Consider the following 14,706-nt stretch of genomic DNA (forward strand, 5'->3'; position numbering starts at 1 on the left):
CAAGCGTAAAGAGAAGCGTGGATCAAGTGTAACGAGAAGCGTGGATCAAGTGTAAAGAGAAGCATGGATCAAGTGTAAAGAGAAGCATGGATCAATTGTAAAGAGAAGCGTGGATCAAGTGTAACGAGAAGCGTGGATCAAGTGTAAAGAGAAGCGTGGATGAACTCCCTCGTCAGAGCCCTGCGTGGAATCTGAGTAATTTCAGTAAATCTCGTCTCAAATCTCGTCTCAAATCTCGCCTGTGAGCGGTAAGTGACTCTCCCGAGATCATGGTCGTGTTAGCTCTGATTGGTTGAAAAATTGGGTCATTAGCTTAAATCAGGACGTTTCTTTCTGGCATCAGTAGAGCGATACTGGGTAGAGGGGGAAATATGACACACGTCAGGCACTGGTCAGTCATATTGATGTCAGTCATACAGACATCAGCCACTGGTCAGTAAAAGAAATGTCAACTACTGGTCAGTGATAATGTTAACTAGACAATGGGATCTTTGCTGACGAAATGGGACCTGGCAAAAAGTTCTTTAATGTAAGAAAACTTGCACGAGACTTTTTATAACGGGATGTAGGCCTATGGAACAAGGCCTTGTATATAGCAGGAGGGGGGGGGGGGGGTAAGAAAATGTCCGTACAGTCGACTGGAAACCTCACTTCGCCACTGCTGCAGACGTTTGATCTCTTGAATAGATTTCAGCACTGGTCCTGACAGGAAGTAAACAACGTCACGTGATCAGTTGCTCTTATTATATCCCCCCCCCCCCCCTAAATAAAATCCTCTTAGCTTTTCTTCTGAGACCACATCAACGCGCGGAAAGGGTACGCTAGTCTACGCGTTAAAGATGAAATGAAGATTGTGCAGCACTTGGATACAGTAAAAACACTTGATTAGAAATGTTTAATATTTTAAGGTTTTTATTTTTGTACATAAATCCAAATTTATGTCAAGAAAACTCAATAATTATCATTTCTAAAAATAAGTGTTCATTTTACAACTTAAATTTTTAATTAAAGAAAAGTGTAAATAACAAAATCAATATAAAATTATTATCCTTCACAAAACATAGCTTTTTATCTGAAAAAATTGTACAAATTACTTTCCATCACGTGTTAGATAATTCACAAAAATAGAGAACTTCATTAGAAAACAGTTCAAGTTTGTGGTTGTGGTGAGGTTTTTGTTTGTGTTTAAGTTTGTGGTGAGGGTTAGGATTTATGTTTAAGTTTGTAATTAGGGTGAGGTTTTTGTTTGTGTTTAAGTTTGTGGTGAGGGTGAGGTGTTTTTTTTTGTTTGTGTTTAAGTTTGTGGTTAGGGCTTGGATTTATGTTTATGTTTTTTTATGATTATGCTTTTGTTAGTGTTTATGCTTGTCTTTCTGTTTCTTGTTATAATACCCTTACCTAACTAAGTATTCCCGAGTTATATGCGGCGCATATAGAGGTTTATAGCCGTGGTGTATAAGAGATAGACTTAAGTCTTAAGTTGTTTGTCTGGTTTAAAGACATGTCATACGATCGACTTTTTTCTCCTGACATAAAGTATTAAGTGACAGTTGACAGGTATTATAATATATTCTATTGGAAAATTATTTGTCTGTTAGTATTATATAAAACTACAAACGTGTTTAATCCCACTAATATTTTTTAAAAAATGAGAACGCTGCAATATTTTATCAGGAGAATTGTTTACTCTGTATTTTGTACGGTGTCACTTCGGTGGTGTCGTTATAAAAGGTCATTCCGACCCTTTCCACAAACCCACCCCTCTCCTTCAGACACTCTCCCTCGAACCCCACCTGTAGCCCATGCTCACCGATCTTCCCTCTGCCACGAGAAGGTTGAAATGAATGTCCAATCAATTGCTGAAGAATTTGGTGCCAAGAGCGCGCGACACCTTGTTGTTTCTGGCGTCTTGAGTGAAATGGCCTTTCCCCTGCTAGTGTTACGGTGTTAGCTCAATCAATAGCTGTGTTGAAATATACATTAGCTCGGGAAACCGTTTGTCCTGCTCGCACACTTGACGGAATAACGGTTTATCTACTGTACTGCCTCAGTTTCACATATGGACTTATACGTTAGTTTCTTTCTAATTTTACCCGTCTCGTCGGGCGGTAGAGGATGGGAGGGTGGGGGTGGGAATACCCTTGGGGGTGGAAGTGCCACTCTCCTCCTCCTCCTGAGAGATACCTGAAAACGTTACTCCCACCCCACACGAGAGAGGCAATGGCATAGTTGTACCCCCCCCCCCCCCCCAAACATTGAAATGAACAAAAGATACCCCATTGAGACGATAGCGATATAGAAAGGAAGAAAAAAGTGGACATCAATAATATCCAACCTTGCCAGGCTGAACGGTTGTCTTCAGCCGATTTCCTTAGGAAACTGAAGTGAATGACCGAACTGAAGAACAGATACGCCGTTCTGTTACATGTGAAGTGGATGATGGTCTATTTTGTGTGAATTTGATGATATTCTGCTTCATATGAACTGGATGATGTTATGTTTTACGTGAAACTAGACTTACCCGTCATACCTTGGATGACTGTGGGTTTCGGGGGTCATCCATAAATGACATCACGTCTGTGACTTTTTCACAAAATAACCAGACTCCCACATTCAAAAAGACGATTTTTATCTTTTAAAAACACCGATTTCGGCTGAGCATGGGTCTGACCAGAGGCGTAGCGAGGGGGGGGGGGGGGGGGCGGGTGCGGATCGCACCGGGTGACACCAAAAAGTTCTATTTAATTTTAATGACACCGACTTCAAAATTTTGCCTTCATTCTCCAAAGCAAATTTTAAAATGCTTTTCTGTCATATCTAGCCCTGGCCACCTATAGCATGTTTATATAACGTGAAAACCCGCCATTTTGCTCGTGGTAAACATAGCCTAAAAATGGTCGGAAGTCATGCGTCCGATCCGGACAGCTGATCTGTAGATCTAGAGAAATGTATTGTATAATAAAATAAAAAGAAGTGTTAAAACATTGATAATAGTGTTTAAACGTAATAAATTCAGCAAACAAACGTATTGTTAAAGTTATAGCCGGCAGAAAATTAGCTTTAGAACGCGTTAAACTTTTGAATGGGCCACAAAGTCTATGATGGAAGCCGCCATTTTATTGTACTAAAAAATAAACAAATCAAGTGACGTCACTATTTAGTCAATGTAAAGCCATTGTTTGAAAACTTTAAAATTTATGTGGTTAATCTACTTATGAATAAATCAATAAATTAATTAACGTCTATAAATAAATTTGTGATTAACTGTCTGAAAACAAAAATTGTTCTCTACCTACATACTATTTTACAGCTCTCCACATAGCGCAGATCCTCTACAGTAGTCAATCAGACAAACAAAAATAACAAACAAATAAATATTCAAACATGTAGGCCCTAAACAAACTTGAGTTTTAGTAGTATAGAGATGGGAAATGTTATATTTCATATGAAGGACCACCACACAAAAACTAGACAACTGCACAAAATGTTCATGTCGAAAACCTTGCCATTGAAATATAAAGGAATAAAGTTAAAAGTAGTCCCTGCCCCTAGTATGTTTGTCAGTGTATGGGTTTGTGTGTGTGATATTCTGTCAACGCCCCCACGTTCGGCCTCCCCAAGCACCACCCCCTACCTCATTGACCTTGTCCAATTTGCAAGGCTCTCGTCTTCTCCGCGAGATTTGGACAGAGTGACCGCTCATCCACCGTCCTCAGGGGAACCATAAGAGATAATGGCATCCATAGAATGACCAGTCCAGCCGTAGATAGAGATAATGGCATCCATAGAATGACCAGTCCAACTGTAAGAGATAATGGCATCCATAGAATGACCAGTCCAGCTGTAGATAGAGATAATGGCATCCATAGAATGACCAGTCCAGCTGTAGATAGAGATAATGGCATCCATAGAATGATCAGTCCAGCTGTAGATAGATATAATGGCATCCATAGAATGACCAGTCCAGCTGTAGATAGAGATAATGGCATCCATAGAATGACCAGTCCAGCTGTAGATAGATATAATGGCATCCATAGAATGACCAGTCCAGCTGTAGATAGATATAATGGCATCCATAGAATGATCAGTCCAGCTGTAGATAGATATAATGGCATCCATAGAATGACCAGTCCAGCTGTAGATAGAGATAATGGCATCCATAGAATGACCAGTCCAGCTGTAGATAGAGATAATGGCATCCATAGAATGACCAGTCCAGCTGTAGATAGAGATAATGGCATCCATAGAATGACCAGTCCAGCTGTAGATAGAGATAATGGCATCCATAGAATGACCAGTCCAGCTGTAGATAGAGATAATGGCATCCATAGAATGACCAGTCCAGCCGTAGATAGAGATAATGGCATCCATAGAATGACCAGTCCAGCTGTAGATAGAGATAATGGCATCCATAGAATGACCAGTCCAGCTGTAGATAGAGATAATGGCATCCATAGAATGACCAGTCCAGCTGTAGATAGAGATAATGGCATCCATAGAATGACCAGTCCAGCTGTAGATAGAGATAATGGCATCCATAGAATGACCAGTCCAGCTGTAGATAGAGATAATGGCATCCATAGAATGACCAGTCCAGCTGTAGATAGAGATAATGGCATCCATAGAATGACCAGTCCAGCTGTAGAAAGAGATAATGGCATCCATAGAATGACCAGTCCAGCTGTAGATAGATATAACGGCATCCATAGAATGACCAGTCCAGCTGTAGATAGATATAATGGCATCCATAGAATGACCAGTCCAGCTGTAGATAGAGATAATGGCATCCATAGAATGACCAGTCCAGCTGTAGATAGATATAATGGCATCCATTATCCATAGAATGATCAGTCCAGCTGTAGATAGAGATAATGGCATCCATAGAATGACCAGTCCAGCTGTAGATAGATATAATGGCATCCATAGAATGACCAGTCCAGCTGTAGATAGATATAATGGCATCCATAGAATGATCAGTCCAGCTGTAGATAGAGATAATGGCATCCATAGAATGACCAGTCCAGCTGTAGATAGATATAATGGCATCCATAGAATGACCAGTCCAGCTGTAGATAACCTACACCTTTACCCTACAAGAGATAATGGCATCCATAGAATGACCAGTCCAGCTGTAGATAGAGATAATGGCATCCATAGAATGACCAGTCCAGCTGTAGATAGAGATAATGGCATCCATAGAATGACCAGTCCAGCTGTAGATAGATATAATGGCATCCATAGAATGACCAGTCCAGCTGTAGATAGATATAATGGCATCCATAGAATGACCAGTCCAGCTGTAGATAGAGATAATGGCATCCATAGAATGACCAGTCCAGCTGTAGATAGAGATAATGGCATCCATAGAATGACCAGTCCAGCTGTAGATAGATATAACGGCATCCATAGAATGACCAGTCCAGCTGTAGATAGATATAATGGCATCCATAGAATGACCAGTCCAGCTGTAGATAGAGATAATGGCATCCATAGAATGACCAGTCCAGCTGTAGATAGATATAATGGCATCCATAGAATGATCAGTCCAGCTGTAGATAGATATAATGGCATCCATAGAATGACCAGTCCAGCTGTAGATAGATATAATGGCATCCATAGAATGACCAGTCCAGCTGTAGATAACCTACACCTTTACCCTACAAGAGATAATGGCATCCATAGAATGACCAGTCCAGCTGTAGATAGAGATAATGGCATCCATAGAATGACCAGTCCAGCTGTAGATAGAGATAATGGCATCCATAGAATGACCAATCCAGCTGTAGATAGAGATAATGGCATCCATAGAATGACCAGTCCAGCTGTAGATAGAGATAATGGCATCCATAGAATGACCAGTCCAGCTGTAGATAGAGATAATGGCATCCATAGAATGACCAGTCCAGCTGTAGATAGAGATAATGGCATCCATAGAATGATCAGTCCAGCTGTAGATAGAGATAATGGCATCCATAGAATGACCAGTCCAGCTGTAGATAGAGATAATGGCATCCATAGAATGACCAATCCAGCTGTAGATAGAGATAATGGCATCCATAGAATGACCAGTCCAGCTGTAGATAGAGATAATGGCATCCATAGAATGACCAGTCCAGCTGTAGATAGATATAACGGCATCCATAGAATCAGTCCAGCTGTAGATAGAGATAATGGCATCCATAGAATGATCAGTCCAGCAGTAGATAGAGATAACGGCATCCATAGAATGACCAGTCCAGCTGTAGATAGAGATAATGGCATCCATAGAATGACCAGTCCAGCTGTAGATAGAGATAATGGCATCCATAGAATGACCAGTCCAGCTGTAGATAGAGATAATGGCATCCATAGAATGACCAGTCCAGCTGTAGATAGATATAACGGCATCCATAGAATGATCAGTCCAGCTGTAGATAGATATAATGGCATCCATAGAATGACCAGTCCAGCTGTAGATAGAGATAATGGCATCCATAGAATGACCAGTCCAGCTGTAGATAGATATAATGGCATCCATAGAATGACCAGTCCAGCTGTAGATAGATATAATGGCATCCATAGAATGATCAGTCCAGCTGTAGATAGAGATAATGGCATCCATAGAATGACCAGTCCAGCTGTAGATAGATATAATGGCATCCATAGAATGACCAGTCCAGCTGTAGATAGAGATAATGGCATCCATAGAATGATCAGTCCAGCTGTAGATAGAGATAATGGCATCCATAGAATGACCAGTCCAGCTGTAGATAGAGATAATGGCATCCATAGAATGACCAGTCCAGCTGTAGATAGATATAATGGCATCCATAGAATGACCAGTCCAGCTGTAGATAGAGATAATGGCATCCATAGAATGACCAGTCCAGCTGTAGATAGATATAATGGCATCCATAGAATGACCAGTCCAGCTGTAGATAGAGATAATGGCATCCATAGAATAACCAGTCCAGCTGTAGATAGAGATAATGGCATCCATAGAATGACCAGTCCAGCCGTAGATAGAGATAATGGCATCCATAGAATGACCAGTCCAGCCGTAGATAGAGATAATGGCATCCATAGAATGACCAGTCCAGCCGTAGATAGAGATAATGGCATCCATAGAATGACCAGTCCAGCTGTAGATAACCTACACCTTTATGCCCCTTATCTACACCTTGTTCGCCCCTTATCTACACCTATAGATAGATAGATAGATAGATAGATAGATAGATAGATAGATAGATAGATAGATAGATGGATGGATGGATGGATGGATGGATGGATGGATGGATGGATGGATGGATGGAGGGAGGGAGGGAGGGAGGGAGGGAGGGAGGGACGGGTGGGTGGACGGACGGACGGATGGATGGATGGATGGATGGATGGATGGATGGATGGATAGCTATATGCAGTTGCCTTTCAACCCTCCCGTCAGTTGAAGGAGCGCTTCCCTTCGCGTCAGTGGTTCTCAATCTGTCCACTTGTCTGCCCTAAACCCAGCCACCAGCCAGTGGGATCAAGTCGATATTTAATTAGACCGACCCGAAAACCTCAGTCGCTGCTCTATCTGACCGACCGTCTTTAATTAAATAACTACGTCCTGTGTCTTCTGCTTGGATTGTTCCAGAAAGTGTGTCTGGTCAAAGCTCCAGTCCTCAGCAGGTAGAGTTGGGAAGACAAAGACCTTGACACACCTAGTGAACAACTTGAGTCATCCATTACATGTGACCATTTTACAACATCCTGAACTGAAGATCACATGTGACCATTTTACAACATCCTGAACTGAAGATCACATGTGAACATTTTACAACATCATGAACTGAAGATCACATGTGAACATTTTACAACATCCTGAACTGAAGATCACATGTGACCAATTTACAACATCCTGAACTGAAGATCACACGTGACCATTTTACAACATCCTGAACTGAAGATCACATGTGACCATTTTACAACATCCTGAACTGAAGATCACATGTGACCATTTTACAACATCCTGAAATGAAGATCACATGTGACCATTTTACAACATCATGAACTGAAGATCACATGTGACCATTTTACATCATGAACTGAAGATCACATGTGACCATTTTACATCATGAACTGAAGATCACATGTGACCATTTTACAACATCATGAACTGAAGATCACATGTGACCATTTTACAACATCATGAACTGAAGATCACATGTGACCATTTTACATCATGAACTGAAGATCACATGTGACCTTTTTACAACATCATGAACTGAAGATCACATGTGACCATTTTACATCATGAACTGAAGATCACATGTGACCATTTTACAACATCATGAACTGAAGATCACATGTGACCATTTTACAACATCATGAACTGAAGATCACATGTGACCATTTTACAACATCATGAACTGAAGATCACATGTGACCATTTTACAACATCCTGAACTGAAGATCACATGTGACCATTTTACAACATCCTGAAATGAAGATCACATGTGACCATTTTACAACATCATGAACTGAAGATCACATGTGACCATTTTACAACATTATGATGAAAATCACATGTGACCTTTTTACAACATCATGAACTGAAGATCACATGTGACCATTTTACATCATGAACTGAAGATCACATGTGACCATTTTACAACATCATGAACTGAAGATCACATGTGACCATTTTACAACATCATGAACTGAAGATCACATGTGACCATTTTACAACATCATGAACTGAAGATCACATGTGACCATTTTACAACATCCTGAACTGAAGATCACATGTGACCATTTTACAACATCCTGAACTGAAGATCACATGTGACCATTTTACAACATCCTGAACTGAAGATCACATGTGACCATTTTACAACATCATGAACTGAAGATCACATGTGACCATTTTACAACATCATGAACTGAAGATCACATGTGACCATTTTACATAATGAACTGAAGATCACATGTGACCATTTTACAACATCCTGAACTGAAGATCACATGTGACCATTTTACAATGATGTCCTTGACTCGCCTGTAATGAAATGGAGTTTAGCATGTGGCTTCATCTCTGGATTATGACCACTTATTCGTTTTTCCGGACAGATTCCGTTTAAAAAATAACTTCCGGTTCGTAGACAACCGTTCGTATAGAGATGCGTTCCTTTGCTTGTCCAGTTCTTGCCACGTCTGTCCAAATACCCGCCAGTTTTACACAAACAACCGTGGCCGCTCACCACGTTAAAGCACGCATTGGCCTAACTACACGCGTTTGTGCTCGGGAGACGCCATTTAGCGGCCTCTTCTTTCAACGGTGGTTAAATTTTAAAGTGTAGCACCCAGACAATGTAGCCATCATTGACCAAAGTGTAGCCACCATTGACCAAAGTGTAGCACCCAGCTAATGTAGCCACCATTGACCAAAGTTACCCAGCCTATGTAGCCATCCCTCAGCACGCTGTACAAAGTTACCCAGGAGATTTCTAATTGACGCCCGGGACATTCATTTCCAGATTGTAAAAACCCCATTTCAAGGGCGACAACTGAAGTGAGAAAACCGTTATTTTTAGATAAATCTTTTAGCATAAATATAAGGCTGGTTTTTTCTTCTCTCCTTTCAAATTAATAATAGCTTACAGTTTAAGAGCGCATTTTTTTCCTTCCTTAAAAATACGCTGTCTGTTAAAATTTTAAAATGTAGTTGTCGATATTACATGGAGTAAAGGACTGTAAAGTCTCATCCTGCTAACACGTAAACTACAATACGGTCGTTTGCCAAAAGTTTGTCATCTTTTAATCTGCTGCTCATTCGACCTGATGTAACCCAATTTTCAAACAAACAACATCTTAGGTCATTCAACTGACCGACTGAATTCAGGTTTCAAGTCATTAATTTGGTTTTGTCTCAGGTTTCAAGTCATTAATTTTGTTTTGTCTCAGGTTTCAAGTCATTAATTTGGTTTTGTCTCAGGTTTCAAGTCATTAATTTGGTTTTGTCTCTATATAAAAAAAGTCTGTGACGTCAGCTGAGAGTATTTCCGGCGCGTGCTATTGTGCCCAGACAAAGCATTACTTTTATTTTCCTACAAAGTTAGCGGATATCACGTGACCACGTTTCTTCAGACAGTTTCCTTCGCGGGCTGGTTTATTTGTATGCGGGTAACTTATCATTAGAAAATAGATGGAACCCTGTGGGAGAGGGGCGGGTAATCAATCGCTGTAGTCGCCATTGAATTGAAGGCATCCAGTCTGACATTCCCATAGAACGGAAAATCCGAGTTTGGCGGTCACCCAGGATCTGTTGGCCAGTCTAATATGAATCAACATTCTGGGCAGTTAGCCTGGGGGGAGGGGGGGTATGGTAAATATTGGTGTAATGTCTTTGTAATCAAGTTTCATTTATCTACTACATACAACAATTTGTTTTATCGCCCTTTAAGACACCATTGGATAATATGAGTTTTATTTGCATTTCATCTTCATTGATATATCCGAATAATTGGTTTCCAGAGTAGAGTTGGCTAATGTGATCCTTATTTATATCAAGCTAGATGCACCATCTGGACGGATGTTAAATGGAGATTTTTTTTTCCCCTGGCTAATGGGTTAGAGCCCATGCCGTCATCAAATTGAGCTGATTTTTTTTTACTGCTTGACGGCCCCGCCCCTGCACATCGAACGTTGCCAGATTTTTTACCGTGATATTCAAATTATCCCCTGCAAAACTGTCCCCTTATAATTTGTTTATTTCCTTATATTTACTACCCCATACAGTGCTCGCCATTTCTCTCTTCTCTTCAGTAACATTATTATTTGAAAACTCGTTACAATAAAACGATCCTGAAATGTCTAATTATGATCTAAACTAGAACGATGTGTCCTATTTAAAACGTTTTTCTTAACTCAGCTTCGCGTTTGTTTGTTTGGATGTTTGTTGTTAAAATTGACATCGAAAATTAGCCCACTTCTGATTGCTCTACAGACCTGAAATTTGGCATGCATGCTACTTTCGCCTAACAATTTCAGATGCAATCATAAAAACTAGCAATTAGTGACCGTAATTAGCTTAATTTAATTACGCCCCAAGGACCATAAAATTGAGGACATGATTTCTAAAGATACCGACAAGACTTGAAGCCTATTGACACAGTTACTTCGGCCCCAATCGATGTGAGCGCGCTGGCCGTGATCGTATAGTGGTTAGTACTTCGCGTTGTGGCCGCGACAACCCAGGTTCGAATCCTGGTCGCTCAAGATTTTTAGTCCGTGTATTTATAAACACTTTTTTAAAAACCACGTTTTTCATGTGTAGCAACGGACTAAAAAGGAGAACGGACACGGTAACACATTGTTAACGGTGACACGGTTGGTACGCTGGGCATGCTAAAATACACATAAACACGTTTTTCCTTAACTCAGCTTCGCGTTTATTTGTTTGTTTATGGGAGATTTGATCACGTGATTCGTGAGTAGATCTCCACGCCAGCAACGTAAATTACACCCTTTCTCTGTTTAAAGCGTATCGGTCGCTCAAGATTTTTTTAGTCCGTGTATTTAAAAACACTTAGTCAAGTCATACTTAATCAAGTGATTAGATAAAGTAGAAAATAAACTATATAAAAAACTTTTTAAAAACCACGTTTTTCATGTGTAGCAACGGACTAAAAAGGAGAAAATAAAATACTTAAAAAAAACTTTTTAAAAAACCACGTTTTTCTTGTGGACTAAAAAGTAGAAAATAACTATTTACATACATTTGATGACAAAAAACGTGGGTCGGGCAGATGGGTCGGGAAATTTGATGGTGAACGTACCCACGTTTTTTGTCATCAAATGTATGTAAATAGTTATTTTCTACTTTTTAGTCCACAAGAAAAACGTGGTTTTTTAAAAAGTTTTTTTTAAGTATTTTATTTCCTAATGAGATCAAGCTCCTCTAAACATGATTAAAAAAACGACCAATCCAGACAGTCTTGTGTATAATACAGTTGATAGTTATTTATAACTTAGTCCTGCTCACGTGACTGGCTGGCAAATTGAAAACATGAATATTTATCGTTTGACTCGATGGCCCGCAACACTTTGATATTACAGAAATGTAAAGCAGGGAAACCTCAAGGGTTGCCACTCTTAATGATATTTCAAGGGATGTAACTCGTAGAGAAAAAATAAAATCAATGCAGGCTATTTCACTAGTTCAGGCTAAGCCTCTGCACAGACATGCAGGAATATAATAACGTGTTGATCAATGGTTATTCTAATTTCTGTTAGAGTATTTAACAAGCTATTTATAGTTAGTTTAATTTTTGGCTGTATTATATTCTAAACAGCTGATTTTTTTAGAGAAGGTAACTCAACTGGATTTCATAATGAATAATTAAATTATTAATCAATGATGTTTATTGTTTACCAAAAGTAAATACTACTAAACTATAGATTCTAGAATCTAGATCTTAAATACTACTGAATAGTATAGTAAAGTAAATATAACTAATACTACTAGATCTAGATCAAATTCTCTAAGAGTTAATACTAGATCTAGATCTAGATTCTAGTAATCTACTATTTTTTACTGTGATTTTTACTGTTTAATTTTAAATTAAAAAATAAAGTTTTGTGAATAGAGTATGCCTACTTACACTACTGAATACTGAAGAAGAATGTTTTCTTGAAGTGGGAGTCTTAATTAAGTGAATCTACAAAAGTTGTTTTAGTTGCTTTTGCAGCTTTAGGATATAGATCTATCTAGAATCTAGCTAAATCTGCTAAAATCTTTAATCTGCCATTGATTATTTCTTTAATCTGCCATTGATTATTTCTTTAATTTGCTATTGATTATTTCTTTAATCTGCCATTGATAGATGTTTACATTTTGTTCTAGTGTCAGTATAATTGGTGACCACCACAATAGATGTTTACATTTTGTTCTAGATCTAGTGTCAGTATGATTGGTGACCACCACAATAGATGTTTACATTTTGTTCTAGTGTCAGTATAATTGGTGACCACCACAATAGATGTTTACATTTTGTTCTAGATGTTTACATTTTGTTCTAGTGTCAGTATAATTGGTGACCACCACAATAGATGTTTACATTTTGTTCTAGTGTCAGTATAATTGGTTACCACAACAATAGATGTTTACATTTTGTTCTAGATGTTTACATTTTGTTCTAGTGTCAGTATAATTGGTTACCACCACAATAGATGTTTACATTTTGTTCTAGTGTCAGTATAATTGGTGACCACCACAATAGATGTTTACATTTTGTTCTAGTGTCAGTATGGTGACCACCACAATAGATGTTTACATTTTGTTCTAGTGTCAGTATGGTGACAACCACAATAGATGTTTACATTTTGTTCTAGTGTCAGTATGATTGGTGACCACCACAATAGATGTTTAAATTTTGTTCTAGTGTCAGTATGGTGACCACCACAATAGATGTTTACATTTTGTTCTAGTGTCAGTATAATTGGTTACCACCACACACCACAATAGATGTTTACATTTTGTTCTAGTGTCAGTATGGTGACCACCACAATAGATGTTTACATTTTGTTCTAGTGTCAGTATGATGGCTGATGATTGGTTACCACCATGATGTCATGTGATCTTTGGATGCTTGTAATGGTTCCTCTCTTCATCAGTACCATAGTGCCTTCAAAAGGTGAGAGGTCATCAATTAAACTCAAATATTCACACAGACATTTCATGTTACATATAATGGACCCATGAGATTGTTGTAAGAGAACAAATTTTGAGAGGTCTTAAAATGATATCAGCCTATTTGTATCCATTCAGCAATACTATTTTAAATGTTTTTATCATTAATCTTGACAGAATATTTTTTTTATTAATCTTGACAGAATATTTTTATAATTAATCTGACAGAATATTTTATCATTAATCTTGACAGAAAATGTATCATGTGTTATGTGTCAACTTTTTACCATTAGTAATTACAGTTACAGTAAAATTAGTGATTTAAATAACTTTTATTTAAATCTGTTTTTATAAAGATTATCATATAAAAAATATACATGTGCCCATGTTTGCTGCAAAAATAGACATGTGTTTAGCTGCCATAAATACTCTCCTAGAGTTGTCCATACAAATTCAACTTCCCCCATTTTCTCAAGGTTTGAATGAAAAATCTAAACAATTTAGACAGATATTGCATTGTTGCCAAATTATGCAGTGTAAATATTCTCCAATGACTGGTCTACTACACGCACAGAAATATTGGTTTACTACACAATCTGCCTACATTTGCCCACAGAAATATTGGTTTACTACACAATTTGCCTATATTTGCTCACTAAATATTGAGTCTAATTTCATGATCGTAGCTTTGTTGACTTGATCAGGCATGATGAGCATGAAATTAGAATTGATTTCATCACCATGTAAGGCTGCTAGCCAAGCACATCTAGTTCTGACAGTTCTAACCACAGCCAGCTTACAGCTGTAATTCAAGTTTGAGCCTCTTCAGTTTACCCTCTGGATTTTAAACTTGGAGCCTCTGTATTTTTCTCTGTTGGGGATTTATTGATTTTCATTGGAAAAATTCAAGGAAAACAGAGCAGTAAAGATAACAATCATAAATGAAGATAAAAAAAATGAAGGATTTCCTTTTAAACTGATTTTAGCATTTTGGTTTCGCTATCAATTGTGCCTACTGGCTGAAAATTTGCTCAAATTGTACAATATGGCTGATACTT

At 38.5% G+C, this 14,706-nt stretch overlaps 1 protein-coding gene across 2 annotated transcripts in view; it reads left to right on the top strand.

The window, feature by feature from the left end:
- LOC131928210 (tolloid-like protein 2) overlaps positions 1 to 14,706 on the top strand; it is a 46,945-nt gene that overhangs the window by 21,544 nt on the left and 10,695 nt on the right. For both annotated transcript variants that reach the window (XM_059284155.1, XM_059284156.1), the window contains exon 3: positions 13,550 to 13,652. In XM_059284155.1, the coding sequence (XP_059140138.1) occupies positions 13,583 to 13,652 (70 nt within the window). In that variant the 5' untranslated portion in view covers positions 13,550 to 13,582. The remainder of the gene's footprint in view (positions 1 to 13,549; positions 13,653 to 14,706) is intronic.

Source organism: Physella acuta, unplaced genomic scaffold (assembly GCF_028476545.2).
Source record: "Physella acuta isolate Inbredline_101_S28 unplaced genomic scaffold, ASM2847654v3 ptg001477l, whole genome shotgun sequence".
Lineage (NCBI taxonomy): Eukaryota > Metazoa > Mollusca > Gastropoda > Physidae > Physella > Physella acuta.